Source organism: Oreochromis aureus, linkage group 3, assembly GCF_013358895.1.
Source record: "Oreochromis aureus strain Israel breed Guangdong linkage group 3, ZZ_aureus, whole genome shotgun sequence".
Classification (NCBI taxonomy): domain Eukaryota; kingdom Metazoa; phylum Chordata; class Actinopteri; order Cichliformes; family Cichlidae; genus Oreochromis; species Oreochromis aureus.
In genome coordinates, this window is record NC_052944.1 from 10,853,971 (window position 1) to 10,878,616 (window position 24,646).

Here is a 24,646-nt window from a genome sequence, read left to right on the forward strand (position 1 = left end):
CCTAAAGCTAAGAAGCCCATAAAGCCAGGACAGCTTACTGTTGAATAAAATAAGAATTACTGAAGAAAGTAAGAACTCCAGGTTTCATTTCAGCACTGTGTGAAGACTCAGAGTCAGAGCTCTGTTGAACCAAGTATTCCTTTAACATGAACCTTAAAAGCCAAATACTACTAGCCCTCAAGGTAGCTGTAAATAAATCATTACCTAACGCATCACTTGATCTAGCTTTTATTCTTTCTGTCCTGCCACTCCTGCATCCACATCAGTCATATTTCTGTGAAAGAAAGGATGGACAAAATGCTGGAAAGAAGACCAAGAGTGTCCAGTTCTTTTCCGTCTTCATCTACTGCTGCCGACAGAGTACGGGCAAAAACAGAAGCTGCACGTGTCGAGCTGTCCTTTGTAGCTGAGCAATAACTTACTGACAAGGTGACAGTGAACTTTCTTAAAACTACATATATATATATATATATATATATATATATATATATATATATATATATATATATATATATGTATATGTATACTGTTGTAGTAGCCACTGTTGTAATAGGGCATTAATGAAATTGCATGTGTGGGGGCTCCCAGCCAGAGTCGTATGGCCTTCACGCAGGTAAGGCACATTTCCTGTACCTCCTCTCCCTGTACTAAATTATAATTTTAAATTTGGTGTATTTTGTTTTATTAAGCATTAGTTCTGAGGGCTAAAGATCCCCAAAGTGCTTTTGATTTCTTTGAACAACAAAAATAGTAACCAACAGCCTTTTACCACCCATTTATGTTTTTTAGTGGGGATTTAAATATTAAAAGTGATTATCAGTAGTTTATTTTTGAGTATCCTTTGCTTCATATTTGTCTCAGTCTTAACCCACTATTACATTTGATTTTGATGTTGCTGTTGAGAGAAACCACACCATTGTTTGATATTTCTATGTTTTTTATATACTGTGGCCCACACTGGGATGAAGAGAGGTCTGCTGTTGTGTGTGTCCACTGATTTTACTGCTGCATTTTGTCTTTTGTAAAATAAAGCCATATTTTGCAACCAGTCCCTTTTTGTCATCACAAGGCAGTCTACCATTTGAAATCTGCTACACAAGCAGAAAGATAACATCCTGAAACAGGATGAACAGCTTAAAAGGAAAGCAGATCTGGATGCAAATCTATACATACTCAAATCACAGAAAGCAGCTGCAGCTGCATTAGCTGAGGCTCAAGCTTGGGAAATTTCTGCGCAAGAAAGTGAACATCCAAAACAGCCCCAGCTGGACAACATGCAGCAACCCAACCCAACAGAACATGTGCAAGAGTGTATATGGCAACAATCAGTACTCAATAATGATCTGCAGACTCCACAATTGGGCAGCCACTGCCATCAGGGCAACAGCAAAAGCTTGCAAAGAACCAAGTATCTGTCAGCCCAGTATGACCAACAACCAAGAGTTCACTCCTTTGCCAGTCATCTGTGTTTTGAACCCAAAGAGAGAGTCTTGCAACTGGAGTTATGGTGAACAACCAGCAAATAATGATCGATTTCACCATCATCAGTCCAAGATTTGGGCACCCATACATGTAAGGGGTAGACATGCTGACTCTTCAGATCTAACAGAATATCTGATATGAAAGGGAAATGAGCTCCACTCCAGCATCTGCCCCACTTCCTTCTTCCACTTTATTGTACGATGCCAGTATGTCTTAGCATGTGATTATCCAGATGGGCTCTTAGAGCTGATCATTCACAAATGACACATTGCTATATGGTAGGGGAGTTAGTTTTACAACATGCATTCAGACAACACGAGTGGTAATTTGAGTTGCCTTTCTGCCACTTTGGTACTTTGTAGTTTTTGACAAAGGAACCTACCAGTTAAAAAACAGGCTGTTAAAAAATGTAGAAAAAAAAAACAATTGTGTGCAAATAGTACAAGATGTGTTGTTTGTGGTTTTAAAGGCTAGTCTTTCTGTGGCTTTTTATTTGGCTTATACACAGAGCCACTGCAGTGGAAAAAGACAGGGGGAGGTGCATAAAACTTGCCAAGCTTTGCACATAGAACATGGTCAGGGAAGAAAGCTGCCCATATAAACACTGGCTGTGTCTTTATTTGCCCCTTTTGTCAGTATACAATAGAGGCAACTAAAAAAGTGACAATTTCAACATATCTAGTTAAAGAACACATCTAAAAACATATGAAGGGATATACCCGCACAAAATAATTCTAGCAAAAACACTGTTGCCACAGAATTTATTGTTTTATCATTTACATCAAAAATGAAACAACAGCGTTCTTTTTAGCCTCCTAGGACCTGAACTGACCTGATATTTGGACATATTGGGAACCGATGGAAAACAAAGAATCACCAGATTTTTTTTGCCTATTTTTGTTTCTAAGAAATATGAGAGCCACATATGAAGACATTCATTTTAAATTTGGATAAAACAGAGGCAGTATAATGTCCTCATAAGTGTCTAGACAACCCAAAATGTGATGTCCACACATGTGGACGCCAGGTCCTTGGAGGTTAATGTAGCATTATTCTCGGTGTTGAAATCAATAGTTATTTGATGTTTGTGGTGAGTGAAAAGTCTTTCTCTGGCAGTGACTTTATTCATCAGTCACAGTTTTTTTTCATCAAAGCATACATATTTATATATATATTTTTTCCTTAACTGTCTACAAGTACAAAGGCTGATGCGAACTAGTAAAAAGCAGAAAGTCAAATTTCACTAACTGTAGAGGCCTTGTGAGTTCAGCTGTGCTCAGACCACACTGTGAAGTCTCTTCCTGTGAAGTGATCAGTATCTCACTCATGCCTCCCTCCCCCTGAAGACCACCTGACTCCCCCTATGAGTAACTTTGTGTGCCCTCGTTTTATTGAGATAAAGACAAATTAAGGCAGAAAAATGTTTAGTCCAGGGTTATAAAGACTAAACCACTAAATATGCTGTTGCATCATGAACACAGAGAATCAGCTCTATGCACTGGCAGCATAAACAACATGAGTTTCCACTTGTGTCTCTTTTGCAGGCCTTCTGCTTCTTAGTGTTTGTGGGTGGAGTCTCAACACTGCAGAGTTCAGGTCAACAGAGTCCACATTCTGTAGGTGAAAAATTTACAGTCACATACCAAAACAGCCACAGAGTCAGTACTTTCACTATCCTTGACTGTGACAGTCTTAGTATATGCTAGAGTATTCTAGGCTAGACTCCAAAAAAGACAGAAAGAGAGTCAAATGATTTTGGTTTTAAGTGTACCTCTGAGTGATACACTACCAAATAAGTGTGGGATTCATTCATTACATTCGTTTGAAACCTTCAGATAGAGATAATAGGGATTGGGACTATCAACTTTGTTTTACAATAACTCCAGGTTTCTACTTCAGACTTGTCCACTCATGCTAAATGTGGTGTTTGAGGTACAATATTTTCTTCACAAAATGGACCCAGGGCTACCTGCTTCTTAGTGGTTGGTAGATATCTTCAGAATAGAAGAAATGTAACATAAAAATAAGATAAGAGAGCTTTTCTTCAATTCTTTTCCAGCCCTTATCCTATTCAGGGTTATAGAGCACCTGGAATCTATCCCAGTTATCACTAGACAAGATCTGGCTAGGCTTTCCTTTCATACATAGAAAGAGCCCAACCACTGGATTCAAACACTTCATTATGTGAATTTATGACTATATGATATATACAATTCATGCTGCTGTAACTTTACAACAGAGCGTCCTTTCGTGGTCAACAAGGAGCAATGCAATAAGCTGCACGTGTGAAATAAATGTATCTCCAAAGTGCAACTTTTTCATTTAGTGAAAAAGTTGCACCTAATTTGCAACCTAATTTGAGGTGACCATTGTTTTGATTTGCTGCTATATAACTAAAACTGAACAAAATAAAACATGTAAGAGATTTCAAGCAAAAAGTTTCCAAGCACCATAGTGCTCCAGCAGGGTACAAAGAGCCGTGATAATGATAATTCCAGCCCATTCACACTCAATACGCTCTTTGGATCACCTTCTCTAACATCGTCAATGCTGCTCTGCACTGACCTTAGTAGCTTCCCTGGGATATTTGAAGACTTTGAAGTGATTATGATTATTTCTTACACGGCATCATAATCACAAGTGATCTATTCTTAGCTTTTTTAGTAAATGTAATTTGCATTTTTTTTAAAGCATCACCTTGTTCCTGGGAGTATGCTGTTCTTTGTCCACTGCTGAAAGATAATATAAAAAGTTAAATTTTGAGTGTTAAAACTCATTGTATCACATGTAATAACTCTTAATAAATCACGTGTTGTATGTACCTGAAAAAAGCGGCACAATCTTAACAGCCAAACCAACGACAGCCATCACAAAGAAAACAGCCAGTGTGGCAAAGACCACAGGCACAAGGCTGGACTCTGCAACAGCAAACAGCATTGACTGATAAAATATATTGTTAAAATGCTATAATATATATAATAACTTGTATTTGCAAAAGACTGTTTAATGTGCTTTCATGCAAAAAGCCACATTTACTAATTTAAATACAAATCCATACACTGAAAAATAACAAAACAGGAAATGCCTTAAAAAAATAGATTAGATAGTTTTAATGTAATCAAAATATCAAAACTGATGTGGTTATTTATTAGTCCAAACCTAACAGGTAAAACAAACGTTATTACATATTTAAAACACTTGGGTTTATTTGTTTAAGATAAGATACCTTTATTAGTCCCACAAGGGGAAATTTCATGTTAAGGCTGCCGACCTATTGCACGCAATGGCGGCACCATCTTACCCTCCGACCATACATACATTACACAAAAACATCACACGGGGAAGACAGGTCACAGAGGTATAACAATGGAAAATGCACCACATGAGGAAAGATAAGGAGAAAAAAATAACTCCCCCCAGACTGAGCTCCAACAGGGAGATCAGTTTGAGAACAGAAACACAACACCTCTGCACATAGCACATGAAAAAAACTCTTAATACACCAAAGAAACACATGACAAGCAACAGTTTAGTTCATGATTTATTATTATTAGTAATGGTTATGGTTATGAATATTCATACTGAGTACACTGAATACTATATGTAAAAACTTCCATTAATTTGCATTATTTTTGTTTATGTCTTTAATTAAAAAACAAACAAACTGTAAGTAATGACCAAAATCAAAGTCACTCTCACTGTAAAGCAACCATAAATGTAATTTTACTTTGTATTATGACTATTACAAATATAGCAAATTAAAATTAATGTAAACTGAAATTTAAGAGCACTCTCTTGGGCCTCTTACACTTTCAGCAGACAGCTGATACTCCACAGGGACTTCTGCTGGCTCCCTTTCGAATTGTTACAAATAATTTTAAAGCGCATTAATTTCTCTGTCAAAACACTTGAACCTATAAACTGAAGTTTATTATAGCTGTGTTATTGTGTATTATCTTATGATGTTGATTAATAATATTATTAGCGATGATTAGATGCTTATTTATGTAAAGTTCAAAGAAACACAGGCAGAAACACAGGCAATCCATGTGCATGAAATGAAAGAAAGAAAAAAAAAGTTATTCTGGAAGTCATTTCAAATATAATTAAAAATCTAAACCTAACTTTTAAGAGAAAGGAAAAGATGCTTACTGTCCACTCCATTCACTTGATCATTAAATTCCACTCCATCATTTGTTTCATCCGTATCTGTGAAGAACCAAAGCCATTAAATTATTTTTATGCATAATAATATCCTGTTACTCTTTCAGCTCATTTCATGCTACTGTAAAAATAAAATTGATGAGAAAAACTAAACATTACACAAACACATAGAAACATATAAATAGATCATTAACTCCAATCTTACCTTGAATTCTTAACTCGACTGCATTAGAAATGACTGTATGTCCGTTGATGTAAAATCCACAGAAATACAGCCCAGCATCAGATAAATCCACTCGCTTGATTTGAAGGAAGACAAAAGAGACGTTGGAACTCATATTAAAATTTCTGTTTCTAAATCCATGACAGAACGAAGCTTCGCTGTCAGATCCATACATAGAAGAAACACAGCTGGGCTTAGTTTTATTGACCACTCTGAACCAGTCTGTCTGCGTTGGATAGGCGGAAATGTTGGAACACTGCAGTGTGACCTCTTGCTGGACCTCCACAGTCTGAAACTCAGAACCTGAGACAGAGATCCAGCCTGAAATCAAAGAGCACAAAATTTATTTCTGTTTCTACAGTGTTGAAGTTATTGTGACTGGTCAATTAGTTGTGTTTAATGACAATCGTTTAACAATTTACAAAGTAACAAGAAGCCAATACTTACCGAGGCAGCCAAACAAAGTTGTTATCAAGACAAAGCTCTTCATCATGCGTTTAATCCTGTCACTGCTTTGATAGTTTCTAACACAGCTCTTATAAAAGGGTTCAGAGGGGCGGAGTGTTTCTTTTCTTCTTCATCCCACCAATGACCTGCAAACATTTTCACTTTTGTCCCTCGTTCAACAGGTTCTTTTTAGGGTCTTCCAGCTGTGTGGTGCATGTGAAACCTGATATCTAGTTGTAGTTACCTGTGACACTAAACAGGAAAGCAGACAGATGATTTTTATTACTCTATTTACAATACTGGAGAACTTCTAACATAGGGTAGTAGCTGGATTTTGTCACAGCACTTGATTGTAAATAACTGGTGCAAATTGATGTTTACAAGCTCATTATCTTGTGCAGAGAAACACAGTTGTGAGCTACCCCTGTGTCTGTATTGTCCTTATACAATTATTGGTTTGCCATACACCTTTAAATTTTTCTAACCTGCCACTCATCTTGCATTTGTAACAGTAAGGTGGTCTTTACTGATATTTCAATGGGCCCAGAGAATCTCAGATTATGCAGAACAAAACTGCAATCTTGGAAAGATTAAACTTTTTTGAGAAAACTTTGAAAAACCTCAGAAATGTATTTGTTTCTTTGAACTTCTTCTTTTTTGAACATCTACATCATTTTGTGATTAAACAAGAGTTTCAGACAGCTGACAAGGTTCTTGCCTTATTGGTATTATCTGATACACCTTATCTACAACTCTGCTAGACTTGCCTATAGAAAGTCCTCAGACAGCAGGCTGAAACCAACCATGTTAACAGCAATCCTCACAAGAAACACACAAAACATGCTGAAATTTTATCGCTCCTGCAGAGCCAATACTGAGTCAACTTCAATACCTTGACTCAGCTGTAATTCAGACTGAAACAGTTAAGCATAACCAGTTATCCACAAATTAATTTATTTCCTGAATTCCAAATTGAACTTACCAGCATCCATACCAGCATGATTTTGAGAGGTTAAAGTTCCTCCTTGTTTTGCTCCCAATGCTCAGTTCCATTGACAATTGATGTCAGTGTTGTAGGGACATGCACAGTGCTCTTGAGCATGCTCAAAAAGTAGACCACCCAGTTGCTTATTTTTCTCACAAACAAATAACCAACATGTCAAATAATCTACTACTGACAGCAAGACAAGACTCAGTTTCATGATGTCAGAGAAAAAAAACTCAGTAAATGATTCTTAAAATCAGGAACGTGTTCATGCTTTAGCAAAATCTGTTCTTGCTGTTTAATTTTTAACAAAAGACATCATGTTTGTGTGAATTTTAAAAAGCTTGTGCAGTGTAATGGTCTGTGATGCGATTGAGAATGCCAGATGAGACTGATGGAAGGAAATGTTATTCTTTGCTCATACCTCAAGGCACTGACTTATTGTATTGTTAAACAATTAAGATGTCGACACACAGCAGCTGGTTTAAATAGATCATAATTCTGTTGCTTTTATGCTGTTCAAGAAACTCCAACTTTAGATTTTCAATGCAGTTCTGCTCAGATCACACTGTGCTGTCTCTTCCTTACTACCTGACTCCTTCCTCAGCAGACATTTAGACTCTCCCTTTCACATTTTCACTGTCATCAGTGTCATTTCTGACTTCTCTATATTTACATTTCAATACCTGTTTTTCTTCTCAGACAAAAGGTAGACAAAGAGAAATAAAGCAATGGAGGAAAAGTTTGAAAAAAGTTTTTATTTTCCAAGGACTCAAAAGAATATATATCAGCATGTCTATTCCTCTCCTCCCAGAACAGACAATGAGACATTCCTCATAAGAAAAGTTCATAATCAGCATCAGATCATCAACTTTCCCATCATCAACACACTTAAAAGAAAAGATGCACAATAAAAAAGACAGAGGCACAAAAGTAAAGATACAAAGACAACTTCAATGCAAATTTTGTTATTTTTATTTTTTGCCACATCATCCACAACACATACACAAAACTACATCAGTGGGTTAGTATCATAAAGCATGAGCTCCACCTCTTTGTCTACCGTGTTGCAGCATACACAACATGAGACTCCAGCTCTCTGTGTGTCGCAGGCCTGCGACTTCTTTTGAGTTTTGTCTGGAAACTCATAGCTGCGTAGTTCAGGTCATCTGAGCTCTTATTCTGAAATTCAAAATATTTAGTTACAGCTCAGTTAAATAAAATCTGAAATAGTGGATTTGTGGGTTATATGACGAAGGATTTCATATAAAGTGACATTTTAAGAGTTTTAAAGTAAAATATGAAAACAAGATGAATAATGACACTTGGATTCCAAATAATGGGTTTAAATACTGTTTTAATTTGAAGGCTTTATGTACAGCGCTTTTCTACTCTACTGAGCATTTTAAACAATTTGTATCATCCACACTAGCACTTTTCTCTATGCCTTTCTATGTAACACTCCATTGAACACACTAGAGTGCAACTTGGGATACTTGGCATGCAGACGCGAGCAGCCGGGCATCAAACTACCAACCTTCTTGCTAGTAGATGGCCTTCTCCTAAACTACGGCCACCATAAATTATACTTTTTCAAATTCAGCTATTATTTTTATGTTATCACTGAGTCTTTTCCCTGCGTGCATGTTTTGATTATTCACGTACTTTTCAGCTGTGAATGAAATGATAGGACAACATTGCTTGCTTGCCTGAAAAACATGTTCAGGCTGATATAATTCACAGAATAATTACAAGGTTAAATGAATCTTTTCAGTCATGACATACAATTTACACAGTGTGAGTAAAAACACATTTACCTTGATGTTTCCTGGTTGGGGATCTGGAGTTAAATTGAAAATATAAAAGTGTGTTTAGTTTATTTTTAGCAACCATAGAAATTGTCTTTGAAAAGAAACTTTACCTGTTTGAGGTGTTCTGATTTTTAAAACCAGAATGATGACCAGTATAATGAGTAAACCAGTCAGACCACCTGGGATGATGTTCATCAGGTGTATCATTCTATCAGACTCTGCAAAAAGAGTTACACTGAAACATTTCAGGCTGTGCACTTCAGGTATAATACTGACAATAGTTAAATAACTACGATCACAATAAAAATCTAATTTTTTAGAGACAGGAAAATAATCTTACTTTCAGTCTTAAAATCTTCATCATTCGTTTCACCACCTGTAAAGAAACATGGGTATTATAATAGTTTTTGACTTCCAGTTCTTATTGAAAGTCTCATCAGGCTGTTCTGCCACTAAAGAAAGCTTACCTTCAAATCTTAACTCTACTGCATTGGAAATAATAATATGCACATCCACGTAAAATCCACAGAAATACAGCCCAACATCAGATAAACTCACTTCTGTGATTTTAAGAAAGACAGAAGTGACATTGGAACTCATATTAAATTTTCCATTTTGAAATCCGTTACAGAAAGAGGCTTGGCCATGAGATCCAAACATGGAGGAGATACAGCTAGTTTTAGTCGCGTTGACCACTCTGAACCACTCTGTATGTGTTTGACTTCTGGAAATGTTGGAGCACTGCAGTGTGACGTCTTCACCAGGCTGGACTGTCACAGTGTGAACCTCAGAGCCAGAGATAAAGGTCCATCCTGAATCAAACAACAAAGACAAAATGAGATTCAACTCGAAATGTACGGTACAACAGACCCAATAACAGGGTGACAACTTTTTATTCAGTTTAATTACATCACTGCTTTCTAACAATCAAATTTAAATTTTGTTGGGCTCCTCGTTCCATTACTTATTTTAAGGTGATAGTAGTAATGTGCCAGTACTTACTGAGGCTGCAGAAAAACAAAGCTGTTATCAAGACGAAGCTCCTCATCGTGTGTTTAATCCTGTCTCTGCTCGGACAGTTAGTGAACCACGCAGCTCTTATAAAGGGGTTTAGAGGGGCGGGGTGATTTTTTTTTTTTCATTTTGTCAGTGACCTGCCAAAGCAATGCAATGCATTTGTAGATATTTTAGCTTTATTCACTGTGAGATAACACAAAGGTTACATTTTTATTTAAGATTTCTGGGCTATGAGACTCACAGACTTATAATTCCATGTTACATCCACTTCAGAATATAGTAAACAGAGTCAAACAATGAGTCACTTATCAATGAGCCTCCTCAAAAACTCAAAATATTCTATTTTACTCCCTAAAAGTCTGGTGTGATACATAAAAGAAAGGAAAGGGGGGATTTACAGAGGTCTGCCCCCTTTTTTTTGGCAGTTATCCAAGGATACCATTTAGATTTGTTCATAGAGATGAGATAAGGAAATAACTTTATATCCTAAAGTTGTAAAATTGTTTAAAGTCTTACTGTTTTCTTGTTGATTCTTGTGCTCATTCTTGACATAACACCATCTAACATTTTTAGATTTCTGTATGAAATTCAGCCTCTTTTTCAGACTTTTTAAACTGCTTTTCTGATTACATGTAAAGCTGGTGTGGAAACTTGAGTTATAGTTACATTTACTTGTTTATGTAAAAATAAACAGCAAAAGATACGTTTTTGGGCTTTCTATTTAATGGTTATAAATGTTATATATAGGAAGGTCTTTATTCTGTTGAAAGTGGCACATTGCTCTTTCTAAACTTCATTATTTTATGTACACTTTCATGGTCTATAAATGTTTAACTGAGATGAAAATCAAAGAGTGAGTTTAAAGATATGTGTGGTCAGACCCATGATTACTAAAAATTAACTGCATGTACATGTCACCATTGTGTTGTCACCAATGGTGACCACTAGTTTCTGGACTCAGTAAATGATTTTGGTCACAGTCATGTTGTTTTAATTCTAGCTGGATGTTACTGTATTTAAAAGAGAGGTTGGAGTTCTAAGTTCATCAGCTAATATTCTGAAGCTTGGTAAGCATGCTGCATGAAGACATGTTGGAATGTAGACATGTAAATATGCTGACTGACAATTAAAAGAACATCAATTTTGAGTTAAAGCCCTAAAATAATTCAAATAATTGAGTTACTAACAAAAAAATCACTCACTGCTCTTACAAAGGACAATAACCAGCCTACTCCTACTCCCTGGCAGTTCCAAGCCCAGACTGGTAGGATTGTGTCAGAATGCTTTACCAAATCATATTTGCAGCTCATCAAGAATGAAATTTCAGTATTAGATATTTGGGTCTAAGTTAACAACAACAACCACCTCTAGTGCTGTTGCCCAACAGGATGCAAGTGGAAACTGTGCTACAGTTGCCCAAAGACAAAAGAAGAAGAAAGGGGGATGCCCTGCTAGGAGGCAGCAGGAGAGAAGAGAAGGCAGGAGTGTGGAGGTGAGAGTAAGGAGTTTAACGCCTGATCCCTGTTTCAATCCAGGGGGTCAATGTTGACATGGTGGAGGACTATAAATACCTCGGAGTATACATTGACAATAAACTGGACTGGGCTAAAAACACAGGAAAGGCCAGAGCCGACTCTATTTTCTGAGGCAGCTGAGGTCCTTCAACATCTGCTGGACAATGCTAAGGATTTTCTACGAGTCTGTTGTGGCCAGTGCAATCCTCTACGGTGTTGCATGCTGGGGCAGCAGGTTGAAGGTTGCTGATGCTAACAGACTCAATAAACTGATGTGCAAGGCCAGCAATGTTGTGGGGATGGAGCTGGACTCTCTTAGGGTGGTGATGGAGAGGCGAATGTTATCCAGGATAAAGACAATGTTGGATAATTCCTCCTGTCCACTCCATGATGTGCTGGCTAGCCACAGTAGCACGTTCAGTGAGAGACTGAGATTCTTGTGTCATTCAGTGAAATCATTCCTGCCTGTGGCCATCTCCCTGTACAACTCATCCACCTAACGCACTGTATACTGCTATAGCTACACCTTTTTTGCACATGCTGTTCTTTCTTATTCAGATATTTAAGTGACTTACAGTCAAGCCCATAATTATTCATTCCCCTGGCAAATTTTGACTTAAAGTTACTTTTATTCAACCAGCAAGTTATTTTTTGACTGGAAATGACACAGGCATCTCCCAAAAGATAATAAGATGATGTACAAGAGGCATCATTGTGGAAAAAAAATATTTCTCAGCTTTTTAGTGCTATTTCTTACTTGTTGTGTCGTGTGTTTTTGTTACTGTTTGTACTGGAGCACTGTAACCAATATAATTTCCCCTAGGGATCAATAAAGTATTCTGATTCGGATTTAAATGTAGGGCCTATGACTGGTAAATGGAGAGAACTTACGGTTAGGTAATTTGCCAAGGTAATTTGGCACGAAGACTAGGGGGAGCCAGCAATTGAACTACCAACCTACCAATCAGTAGATGATCTGCTCTGCCTCCTGAGCTACAGCCACCTGTCAGTATACTGCCTGTGCATGAGACCAGGTGTGAAGCAAGGCCAGGAACACTGGAGGTGGGTTTAATCTGTTCTACCATTGTGTAGATATAAAGAGAAATGGAGTAATGGTAATCTTTAAGAAAGAATATGTGACTAGTGTTGTGGAGAATGTCAGACAGGATCATGAGTTTGAAAAGGGTTGATGTTGAATCTTGTCAGTGTGTCCTACAGGTTAGATGCCAATTCTTGTGATTATTTAAATGAAATTGAATTGAATTGAATAACATAGCTATCTATGCTTTAATCACATGCAAACTGGACAACTGCTGCTTCTGTATATATGTTGTCTTGGGTAAGGCATTATCAGGATTGGAGCTGATGTTGCTCCACCATCTCCTGACTGGTAGACAAAAACATTGTTGGCAATGTTACACTGGCTGCCTTATGAAGTTATTTTCAAAAACTCCTACTTGTGAATAATAATTCAAAAGTCACCGGTCATCAGCTTCTTAAGTTTGCCTCATAGCTGTGTCTTACTGTGAACAGCAGAAGTTGAATATGTTAATTTATTGTCTTTATTGATTTTATAGCTTGTTGTGTTTTTATTGCTGTGTCTTATTCTATGGATTGTACAATACAATAATAACGTCCATCTATAGCTTAACTAACAGAGCTCACTGCTAAATGGAGTCATTGGTTCCACACAATAAAGGGCGGTATGATGGGGATGCCACACCCCCACACAGGCACCTCCCACAGTAGACCAGATAGTGTAGTTAGGGTCACGACATGTGTTCGGAGAACCTGAGTTGTTATTTCAGTTCTGTCACCTCAAGCTAGTCTGGCACTAATAATAACTGTGACAAGGAGTACTGCTGCTTACGCACGTTTTATGTTATGAAGTTGTTTTTAATTTCTAAAACCCTATCAGTTAATCCATTTGAAAACAGTGAAACCAGGTTCTGCTCGTGGTTAAAGTCACACCTTTGTTCATTCTTCTGTTGCAGGCAAAAAAAAAAAGGAGAACGAAAGCAACGCATTTCTGTGAAAACAGCAAAGCATTTGTTGCGTGTGGTTTTAAAGGCTAGTGTCTGTGTGGTTTTCAGTTCATCTGATACACAGTGCTGTCACCGCAGTGGAAAATAACAGGGGGAGATGCATGAGATTTGTTACACCCCAGAATGTACACAAGAACATGGTCAAGCAAGAAAGCTGCCCATATACACACTGACTGTGTCAGGGTGTAATAGAGGAAAATGAAAACTTAATTAAAATTGACAAAGTTAAAATAAATTTAGATGGCGTCAATTTAGTACAACTTATGTAGTAGTAATGTTGTATTAAATTTGTGGTTTCATTGTTTCTATCAGCAAAGAGAAAACTGTTGCAAGATTGTCTGTGTTTCTTATTCATTTGTAGTCTTGAAATCAGCAAATTCTTACTGTTCCAGAGATTTTATTCATGACTCATACACTGTTTTTCATCAAAGCTTGCAGGATCAAAAAATATATTTTCAATTACATTTCATTATAAAACATATTACTGTCTTGGAATATTTTTCTAAAGTCTGTGAAAATACAAAGCCTGATGTTATCTAGTTAAAAGCAAGTAGCTCAAGTTTCAATGCCTCTTCTTTGCTGTGAACTATTACTGACTGTAGAGGCCTTGTGAGTTCAGCTGTGCTCAGACCACACTGTGAACTTCCTGTGGAGTGATCAGTATCTCGCTCATGCCTCCTTCCCCTGAAGACCACTTGACTCTTCCTATTAGTAACTTTATATGCCCTCGTTTTATTGAGATAAAGACAAATTAAGGCAGAAAAAACAGACATAAAAATGTTTATTCCAGGGTTATAAAGACTAAACCACTAAACATGTTTTCCCATCATGAACACAGAGAACCAGCTCTATGCACTGGCAGCATAAACAACATGAGTTTCCACTTGTGTCTCTATTGCAGGCCTTCTGCTTCTTGGTGTTTGTGGGTGGAGTCTCAACACTGCAGAGTTCAGGTCAACAGAGTCCACATTCTGTAGGTGAAAAATTGACAGTCACAGACCAAAACAACCACAGAGTCAGTACTTTCAGTATTTTTGACCATGTCAGTCTGATAGCATATGAGAGATATTTGGACTTGGCTTCAAAAAGAGTAGGGTGAAAACCAGTTGATGTTAGATTTCAGATGCTTGTGATTTAGAGAGCATCTGAAATCTATCACAGGTGTCAGTGGTCTACAGGCTAGGTAGAACCTGACCAGGCTTTCATATGTAGAAGTGGCCCAGCCAGGCAGGAGAATCAAACCTCACATTTGAGCTGCAAAAGTTTAACCATGATACATGAGGTTACTCAGTGTGACTGTATTACAGTCTAATGAAGACAATGCAGAAACCACATTAGTCTGTGCCCAGATCAAAGTCAAATTAATTTCATTAATTCAGCATTTTCTGTGATAAATAGATTAATCACTGCGATACCAGCAGTGTAAAACGAACTATATACATTACATCGTCATGTAATCACTCGATTGATGCAGAAATTCAATGAATATCATTTGGACCTACTTTGTTTCTGAGTTTCTGTGACGTTAGCAAGAAACTGGGCAACAGGCTGCATGTGTAACATGAAAATATGTTGCAATGAACGATGTCCGAAAAAGATTTAGTGTCAATGTGGCAATTGTAACCTTTAACAGAAACTCTGCTTTTACATTTTTCCTCAATAAGGGGAGAGATTTTCTTTCTTGCTTGAAGGCCGAGGTTTTTCTTAGATTATTCACACATTTAATCCTAGTGTTAAATCATAAACCTTTTAAAATTGCAATAAAGAATGATTTACCTCACTGCTTTGCTCTGGTTGCTGTTGTGGAGCTAAATGCCAAATATAAAAGTGTGATTAGTTTATTACCAACACAGTACTTTTATTAGGACTTGTTGATCAGCTTACAAGAGAAGGTGAAACAAATTATAGCCACATTTACCTGTTTGAGGTTTCCTGATATTTAAAATCAGAATAATGACCACCATAGTGAGTAAACCAGTCAGACCAGCCAGGATGATGCTCAATGGTTGGGTCATTCTGTTGGACTCTTCTAAAAAGTGTGGTTAAGATATATTTTTTACAAGATACTGAAAGTACTGCATAGTGAAAATTTAAGTCTTTCAACTCATCAAGGAATCTCACCTTCAGTCTTAAAATCTTCTCCTTCACTGGTTTCACCACCTGTGACCATGATTGTTGTATTATTTTACAATTTGCTGTTTGTATTTATTGTGTTTCCACATGAAATGATGAGAAACACTAAAGTTGCAGAGAAAGGTTTTTAACCAAAACTCACCTTGAATTCTCAACTCTACCCTAGTGGAAATAATTATATGATAGTCCAAGAAAAATCCACAGAAATACAGCCCAGCATCAGACAGATCCACTGGCTTTATTTGAAGAAAGACGGCGACGTTGTTGGAAGTCATATTGAATTTTCCATTTTGAAATCCATCACAGAATAAAGCTTGTCCATTAGATCCATACATAGAGGCAATGCAGCTCAACGTAGCTCTGTTGACCACTCTGAACCACTCTGTATGCGTTGAACTTCTGGAAATGTTGGAGCACTGCAGTGTGACTTCTTCACCAGACTGGACCTCCACAGTCTGAAATTCAGAACCAGAGACAGAGATCCAGCCTGAAACAAACAGCAAAGACAAAATGAGATTCAACTCAAAGTGTACGGTACAACAGACGCTGTAACAGGGCAAAAACGTTTCATTTCATTTATTTACTTAACTATTTTCTAACAATCAAATTATAAATCGATTGGGTCCTTATGCCATTACTTGGAGCTGAGAGTAGTAAATTGCCAGTACTTACTGAATCTACAGAAAAACAAAGCTGTTATCAAGACGAAGCTCGTCATTGTGTGTTAAATCCTGTCACTGCTTGGACTGTTAGTAAACCACACACCTCTTAAAAAGGGGTTTAGAGGGGCGGGGTGTTTTTTGGGGGGGTTTTTTTGTTTAATCTTTCCAATGACCTGCCAATGTAATACAGTATATTTGCATATATTTTAGCTCTTGTCAAATTCAAACATAAAGGTTATTTATTTATTTCGAACATAGCTTAACAATGAGTCACAGATTCAGAAAAAGACCAACTGATCAGAAACCCTTGGAGTTTTAATCTCTGGTGTGGTACATACAAGAAAACCAAAAAGAGCTAGAAGAAGGGGGTCTGGGTTTGTTTTTTCATTTTACCGAATAGAACTCGTAGCTCAGACTTGTTAATAAGACTACCTCTTGTGCTGTTGGCTAACAGGGTACAGTTGGCTGAAGACAGAAGAAGAAAGAGGGAAGGCATGCTAGGAGGCAGCAAGAAAAAAGGAACTTTAAATATAGGGATTTAGACTGGTAAAGGAGAGAGCTGGGTGATATGATGGAGAGAAGGAAGGTAGGTAGTCTGTCAAGGAGACCAGGTGGAAGGTAAGCAATGCCAGGAGCACTGGAGCTGAGTTCAAACTGCTCTACCATGGCCTAGATAGGAAGAGATATTGAGTAATGGTAATCTTTAAGGAAGAAGAATATGTTAATAGTGTTGTGGATGTGACAAAAGTGTCAGACAGGTATATGAGTTTGAAGCTGGAAGTTGAAGGGGTGTTGTCAGTGTGTATGGGCCAAAAGATGGATGTCAATAGGAAGAGAGAGAGGAATTATGGAATTACATGGACAGGTGAACAGAATGGGGGGTGATGAGGAGGTGTTGGGTAGGTATAGTGTTAAGAAAAGAAATGCAGACTGCCAGATAGCAGTGGATAAAAAAGGTTGTGGTGATGACATACTCAAAGAGGGAGGAACATAAGATGATGCATACGTTTGGAACAATGTGCACACATGTAGACTGGTAAAGAGAGAAGTTGCAAAGGAAAAGGCAAATGATGATTTGTATGTGAGGCTGTACACTAAGGAAACCGTAAAGGACTTGTAAAGGCTCAAAATGGGCTTTTTGTATGGGTTCCACTTGGGTTCCTCACATTAAACCAATATGGACAATCCAAAGTGGGCACATATAGTAGGTCCTTGCTGGGTCAAAGATGGGAAATACTTAACTTGCTTGGAAATGGAAAAGACAAGTTCACGGACTCACTTGGGTCAGTTGGAGCCCATTTAGTTTCCAGATTTTCCCAACATAACACCAATATGAGTTTATAAAATTGGGGCCATTATAGAACCCGTGTACAATCCCACTTAAAACCCACTTTTTAGCTGATGTGGTACCCAAATGGTACCCACAAAATTTGAAAGATGGGGCCCGTATGGGTTTATGTGTACTTTGCCCAGTTGGGGCTCATTTAGTGACCAGATTTTCCAAAACATAACACTTATATGGACATTTAACATGGGGCCATTACAGATCCGTGGTCAATCCTGTATGGGTCCCTTTTTCAGCCCATTTCCAAACCATATGGGCACCACAATCTCTACTTTGAGCCATCAAATCACCTGGTAGCAACTATCACAGCCACATCAGGCTGCTTTTATGGCGTTAAATTTGGTGCAATTTGCAGAAAAAGACATACATTAAACCTTTAAATAATATTTTATTATGATTTAATTAATAAAATGTAAAAATACAGCAGCCTGTTTAAATCACAACCTTGCCATCTTTATGCTTCCTCAAGAGCTCTGAGTTCAAAAATCTCATGTACTGTATTTCACCTCAGTTCCTGTCAGACAACACTGTGTATTGCTTGCAATCAAAGAAATGTGTACTGCTCTCCTCCCAGAGCAGATCATGAGACATTCCTCAAAAGAAAATTTCACAATCAGCGCCAGACCATTGTCTGACTTCTACTTTATCAACACATTTGAAGCGTAGACTTTTTCCTTTCAAACAAATGTGCACAATAAAAAAGACAGAAACACAAAAGTAAAGATACAAAGACTTCAGTGCAAATTTTATTATTTTTATTTTTTGCCAGCCAGTTTTTGCCATGTCATCCACAAAACATACACAAAACTACATCAGCAGGTTATTATCATAAAGCATGAGCTCCACTTATTCAGTCTATCTGGCAGCAGCATACACAACATGTGTCTCCAGCTCTGTCTGTGCCACAGACCCGCAGCTTCTTTTTACCTTCGTCAGGATATTCATCATTGTGTACTTCAGATTTTCTGAGCTCACATTCTGAAAATCGAATAGTTACACAGCTGAGTTTGCGACACGAAATGTTTATTCACTTGTGGGTTGTACCAAAAATTATTTTGCGTTAAATGGGATTTTTAGATTTTAATTCCATAATACCTGATCTATAGCAGCTGGGCAGCACAGTATTAAACAAAATTAAATTAAGAATCCAAGTTAAATATTAAGTTAAAATATTACCATATCCAGTGAACAAAAAGAAATGGCAGAAGTCTTACTAATATAACTGTTACGGTACTAAACTATTTCCCTGCTGTGTGTAATAAAGTTTTGCCTGATTCAGATCATATTTGGGATATTTGTTTTCAACTCATAACATGAAGCTTATAAATTCTAATATAAGAAGAAAAAAATGTTTACCTTGTTGCTCTCTGGTTTAGGTTCTGCAGATAAGGAGCAAATATAAACATGTGTTTCACTCTTTAATGCCACCATACTTTGCTTTGAATTTCAAGTCAACTTTCAACTTTCAGGAGGCACAACAATTACAGCAAATTTTACCTGTTTGAAGTTTCCAGATTTTTAGAACCAGAAAAATGACCACCACAGTGAGCAAACCAGTCACACCACTCAGGATGATGCTCATCACGTGTGTACTACCAGACTCTTCTGTAAAAGAGATTATAATAAAACATCACTCTAATTCAATCTGTTTGATTTACATTCAATATTAATAATAATAATGATCACAATGAAAAAACTAAATGTTAAGAGACAAAAAATAATTTTACTTTCAGCCTTAAAATCCTCTTCTTCATTGGTTTCACCGCCTGTAAAGAAACATGGTTATTATAATATTTTGTGATTTCCTTTTTGTCTCTGAGCTGATTTTGGATTACATATGAACATAAAAACTGAACTAAAAGAGAAAATTTCTATCCACAAGCTTACCTTGAATTCTTAACTCGACTGCATTGGAAATGACCGTATGCTTATTCACATAAAATCCACAGAAATACAGCCCGACATCAGATAAATCCACTTCTGTGATTTTAAGAAACACAGAGGTGTTGTTGGAACTCATATTGAATTTTCCATTTCGAAATCCATCACAGAATGAAGCTTTGCCCTGAGATCCATACATAGCAGCAATACAGCTGGGCTTAGTTCTGTTGATAACTTTGAACCAGTCTGTCTGTGTTGGATGACTCGAAATGTTGGAGCACTTCAACGTGACTTCTTCATCAAGCTGGACCTCCACAGTCTGAAACTCAGAACCTGAAACAGAGATCCAGCCTGGAATGAAAGAACATAATGTTTATTTCTGATGCTACACTGTTACAGGACAACAACATCCATTATATCTGTTTAATGACTTTACTCATTCCATTATTTGAGAGTACTGAGGTGCCAGTACTTACTGAGGCTGGAGAGAAACAAAGCTGTGCTCAAGGCGAAGCTCCTCATCATGTGTTTTTTCCTGTCACTGCATGGATATGTTGTAATACATAGCTCATATAAAGGGGTCCAGAGGGGCGGAGTGTATTTTTCTTTTTTATCTTGCCCGAGATCTGCCTGTACAATGTAATGCTTTTGCATACATATGTGTTTATAAATCCATTAACAAAGTTTATCCAGTAACAAAGTTTCCAAATGTTGTCATTCCAAATGTTACCAATTAACTTGTAATATTTTCACAGTGTAGTAGGAATTCATAAAAAATAACTTCTCAGAAACTCCCACAGTCCTCTTCTGGGCCCTAAAATTGTTTGCATTTAAAACAAAAGAAGAATGGGGTACTTTGGCATCATAGTGGGGCAGTTTTGCTGTTCCAATGCTTTTTAGCTTCAATGAAAATGCGTTGCAACAGACATTTATGAGAGAAACATATCAGAAGTTCTTATTTAAAGTGTGAGCTAAGTATTTATTTACTCAGTCAGACGCAAAACCATGTGCTTTGTTTGTGGAGAACAGATTGCTGTATTTAAAGTGGACATGAAACACCACATGCATTAATGCTATTTTAAACCACAGAGCCCTGCTCTCAAAACCTGTCATATATGTAACACTGTCTGTGCAGCTGGATTTAAGAAATAAGTGCTTAAAGTTTTTAAAACATGTTTAGTTGGTTGGTTGCAGTCACATTATTTATGATAGCTAACTAACAATAGAACCAATAACTCGACGACCTTCAAACTAAGTTTTACATTAAGGATATACTGTCCACTTTCACTCTCTGTCTTATTAGCAGGTTCTTCATTGTTTGGCTAGCTGCACTGAAACAAAAAACCCAGCTGTTAGCTGTAATGTTCGGGTTTTAAAAACAATTTATTAAATAATGTCTTATCAGGTACTCCAAGCCATTCTGCCCTTTGCTCTTGCTCTGGCTAGAGCTCTTTTCTAATCATCCACTTTCTCCATCCCTCCTGGACTAGGGCTGGGTATCGTCACTGATTTCTACTACTGATTCAATTCTGATTCACAAGTTCTCTATTCAATTCAATTCCATTCCATTTTGACTCAGGGAGTCAGAAATATTATAATTATGATAATTCATATTGGATATGTACTGTCAAAAGAACCCTCTAAACCTTGTAAATTAAAAAAAAAAAATTCCAAATTATTTGACTATTTCTCTGCAATCACAAACTCAGTGTAAACTATTTAGGTATAAAAACAAAGCTGACATTCGTGAGACTTCATCAGATGTCTTTGTGTCACAGTAACTAAAATATGAAGGAAATTTTCCTGGCCTGGCTTTTTATAGCAGATAATGGTCTTAAAAATATTCTGCAGTGGATCAAAACACAGAAGAAAACCATGAATCAACATATTAACATTACCCGATGCTGAAGTGAAGCAAAGTTACAGAGGTTTTATTAGAGACACAGCTAAGTGTTTTGCAATTTGGCATACAGTTGTTGTCCAAAACACACTAAATTTCACCCACTGCAAATAAAAAAACGAAAAAGATAGCAATGGTAGTTAAAGTTAAACGCTTTAAGATTTTGTCAAAACATGCAGATTTTGATTAACTAGTGATAAAATATTGGCTAATTCATATTTTCATTGTCTAATTGTAACATCTACCCATACCTGTAGTGGATTTTTGAGCCTGATGTTTATATAACTCTAAATTTTTATGTAATCAATTAATTATCACAAATAGAGGAAGATTTTAAGACCTTTCCTTATTGAATATCTTTTGCACACACACACATGTTCTGAATGTATTCTGTGACCATGGCAGATACGTAACTTGCCTCTCTAAATATTCAAGACTTATGGTCCCTCTTATGGCTTATGGTTAAAACACATTCAGACTGCTGTCAAGCTGTCTGTATCGCTGTTTGATGTCTTTGTAAAGAAAAATAAAACTCATAAAGAGATCTTGGTTTTGTGAAGTGCATTGAAGATGTCCACAACAAACTCTCAAGCACCTGTGTGGTGATACATCTTGAGGGAAGCTCAGTTTACTTCCACAACCATCTTCACTAACCAATCACACTAACCACACACTTTTTTTTTCTGGGGACATCAAGGCTTTTATGGTAATGGTTCTCATGCAGAATGCTGATGGCCAAACTTTCTGCACCTTCCTCATAGAGACTCTTGTTCAGGTTCTGTAGCACACTAGGCCTTCTATACTCTCCTTGAGTATAAAAGTGTCAAAGTGCTTTATACTACATGTATCTATTTACACAAGCACTTTTTTCTACACTTAAGTGCTACAAGTGCTTTCCATCCAACATTCATGGTCCAATAAAACAAATCAATGTGGGGTTCAGTAAATTGCCCAAGGATACTTTGGCATGCAGACTGGAACAACAAGTGATTGAATCACAAGCCTTCTCAAGAGCTGATGACCTGCATTACCTCCTGAGCTACAATTACCTTGTTTTTACATGCTATGATTAGTGTATTACTGGTGGGTTTTTAAGGGCACACCTATATTGTTTGTGGCTAAGCAGCTTACAGCAGTTTTAGATAAATATAGTATTTTTGACAAATTTCAATCTGGCTTTCGTAAAGTTCATTCCACTGAAACAGCCCTTCTTAGAGTTTCTAATGACATTTTGTTACAAAGCGATGCAGGTAAATGTTCTGTTCTCTTAATGTTGGATCTTACGTCGGCCTTTGATACTGTTGACCACTATATTTTGCTTAACAGGCTGAAATACTGGGTCGGTGTCTCTGGGACTGCATTGAAATGGTTCTCCTCGTATCTCTCTGAACAATATTCTACTGTGGCAGTTTCTAAGTATAGATCATCTTCTCCGTCCCTGTCTTTTGGTGTGCCACAAGGCTCTGTGCTAGGGCCATTACTGTTTCTAGTTTATTTACTTCCTCTCCAGCACATTTTGAGCCCTTTTGAGGATATCTGTTACCATTGTTATGCAGACGATATCCAACTCTATATATCTTTTAAACCGGAAGAGGCTTCTAAGCTGCAGCTTTTAAATGTGTGCTTGGAAACCATTAAAGGCTGGATGGCTGAAAACTTCCTCCAACTAAATGAAAATAAAACCAAGTCCTCTTATGTGCCCCAGATAGACATATACCCAGTATAATAAATGCTCTTGGCCCTCTTTCAACGTTTGTAAAACCATCTGTCAGGAACTTAGGGATTATCCTTGATCCTGCTTTTACGTTAGATAGTCATGTTAAATCTCTTGTTCGGTCTTGCTTTTATCATTTAAGAAATATTTCTAAATTGAGCTCTATAATATCCTATACCGAACTGGAGATTGTTATTCATGCTTTTATCTCTTCACGACTGGACTATTGCAATTCCCTGTTTACTTGTCTAAACAAAGGTTCTTTGGAGCGCCTGCAGATCGTTCAGAATGCTGCAGCAAGACTTTTGACGAAAGCTTCAAAATATTCACATATAACACCGTTGCTTATGCAGTTACATTGGCTTCCCGTCGAATTTAGAGTCCATTTTAAGATTTTGGTTTTAACTTTTAAGGCTCTTCAACAACAAGCACCACCATATATTACTGAGCTTTTACAGCCCTATGCCCCTAGTAGGTCTCTGAGGTCGAGTAGTCAGGGCCTACTTGTCACTCCGTATACGAGACTGAAAACTAGGGGTGATAGAGCTTTTGCTACTGTGGCCGCCACACTCTGGAATTCCCTTCCTCAGGACTTACGATCCGCTGATTCATTGATTACTTTTAAAAACAGCTGAAAACACATCTTTTAAAATTGCTTTTGCTAACTTTGTTTGTATTTTGTCTTTTTAATCTGTTATATCTTGTAAAGCACTTTGTGATTTCTATCTAGAAATGTGCTATATAAATAAAATTTTACTTACTTACTTATTTACTATAGCCTTACTCTCTCTCTCTCTCTCTCTCTCTCTCTCTCTCTCTCTATCTATCTATCTATCTATCATAACTACATTTTTCTGACCAGTAGGAAGGAAGAGTGTCAACACGTTTCACTTCCTGCCTACCTGAATATGGAAACGTGTCTCATTCTGTGGATTGTACAATACATGCAGCTGAGTGGAGTGAGCTGCAAGCATTTCAGTGGCTCCACAGAATAGAGGGCGGTGCCTAAGATGAAAATGCCACACCTTCACACAGGCACCTCCCACAGTAGACTATTTAGGACAGTTAAAGTCATAACATGCATTCAGAGAACATGAGTGCTTAACTGAGTTGCATTTTTGTCACCTCAAGTTAGTTACCACTAACGAGGCATTTTGACAAAGGGAAGTGCTGCTCACCGATGTGTACTCTTAGAGCCCTTTACCTTTCAGTAAATGCATGTGAAAACAGTGAAACCAGCTTCTACTCATGGTTAAAGTCACTTAGATCAACTATATTCATTGTTCTGATGCACGCAAAGAAAGAATGAAGTAAAGTAAGTAA

At 37.3% G+C, this 24,646-nt stretch overlaps 3 protein-coding genes across 3 annotated transcripts; all 3 read right to left on the reverse strand.

The window, feature by feature from the left end:
• Nucleotides 1–8,293: 8,293 nt before the first annotated feature.
• On the reverse strand, nucleotides 8,294–10,170 carry LOC120438902. Its single transcript, XM_039609481.1, has 6 exons — nucleotides 10,115–10,170; nucleotides 9,580–9,924; nucleotides 9,453–9,488; nucleotides 9,223–9,330; nucleotides 9,119–9,141; nucleotides 8,294–8,483 (listed from the first exon to the last, which is right to left on the reverse strand). The coding sequence occupies exons 1-6, from the start codon at nucleotides 10,158–10,160 to the stop codon at nucleotides 8,361–8,363; spliced, it is 681 nt and encodes a 226-aa protein (XP_039465415.1). The 5' UTR covers nucleotides 10,161–10,170; the 3' UTR covers nucleotides 8,294–8,360.
• Nucleotides 10,171–14,536: 4,366 nt separating this feature from the next.
• LOC120433311 lies at nucleotides 14,537–16,539 on the reverse strand. Its single transcript, XM_039599411.1, has 6 exons — nucleotides 16,494–16,539; nucleotides 15,964–16,308; nucleotides 15,810–15,848; nucleotides 15,607–15,717; nucleotides 15,465–15,496; nucleotides 14,537–14,659 (listed from the first exon to the last, which is right to left on the reverse strand). Exons 1-6 carry the CDS (start codon nucleotides 16,537–16,539, stop codon nucleotides 14,537–14,539), a joined length of 696 nt encoding a protein of 231 aa, XP_039455345.1.
• Nucleotides 16,540–18,568: 2,029 nt separating this feature from the next.
• On the reverse strand, nucleotides 18,569–20,237 carry LOC116316482. Its single transcript, XM_031735036.2, has 6 exons — nucleotides 20,186–20,237; nucleotides 19,716–20,060; nucleotides 19,556–19,594; nucleotides 19,326–19,433; nucleotides 19,185–19,207; nucleotides 18,569–18,806 (listed from the first exon to the last, which is right to left on the reverse strand). The coding sequence occupies exons 1-6, from the start codon at nucleotides 20,232–20,234 to the stop codon at nucleotides 18,684–18,686; spliced, it is 687 nt and encodes a 228-aa protein (XP_031590896.2). The 5' UTR covers nucleotides 20,235–20,237; the 3' UTR covers nucleotides 18,569–18,683.
• Between the last annotated feature and the right edge of the window lie 4,409 nt (nucleotides 20,238–24,646).

Excerpts from the sequence above, each read along its gene's own strand:
- LOC120438902 (XM_039609481.1), bottom strand. The coding sequence starts at position 10,160 with ATGAGGAGCTTCGTCTTGATAACAGCTTTGTTTTTCTGCAGCCTCA. Across the intron at positions 9,142-9,222 it reads AATCAGAACACCTCAAACAG|ATCCCCAACCAGGAAACATC; the intron begins GTAAAGTTTCTT and ends ATTTAACTCCAG. Across the intron at positions 8,484-9,118 it reads CCCAACCAGGAAACATCAAG|AATAAGAGCTCAGATGACCT; the intron begins GTAAATGTGTTT and ends TTTGAATTTCAG.
- LOC120433311 (XM_039599411.1), bottom strand. The coding sequence starts at position 16,539 with ATGACGAGCTTCGTCTTGATAACAGCTTTGTTTTTCTGTAGATTCA. Across the intron at positions 16,309-16,493 it reads TTTGTTTTTCTGTAGATTCA|GCTGGATCTCTGTCTCTGGT; the intron begins GTAAGTACTGGC and ends TGTTTGTTTCAG. Across the intron at positions 15,497-15,606 it reads TATCAGGAAACCTCAAACAG|CTCCACAACAGCAACCAGAG; the intron begins GTAAATGTGGCT and ends TTTGGCATTTAG.
- LOC116316482 (XM_031735036.2), bottom strand. The coding sequence starts at position 20,234 with ATGATGAGGAGCTTCGCCTTGAGCACAGCTTTGTTTCTCTCCAGCCTC. Across the intron at positions 19,595-19,715 it reads AGTCGAGTTAAGAATTCAAG|GCGGTGAAACCAATGAAGAA; the intron begins GTAAGCTTGTGG and ends GTTTCTTTACAG. Across the intron at positions 19,208-19,325 it reads AATCTGGAAACTTCAAACAG|AACCTAAACCAGAGAGCAAC; the intron begins GTAAAATTTGCT and ends CCTTATCTGCAG.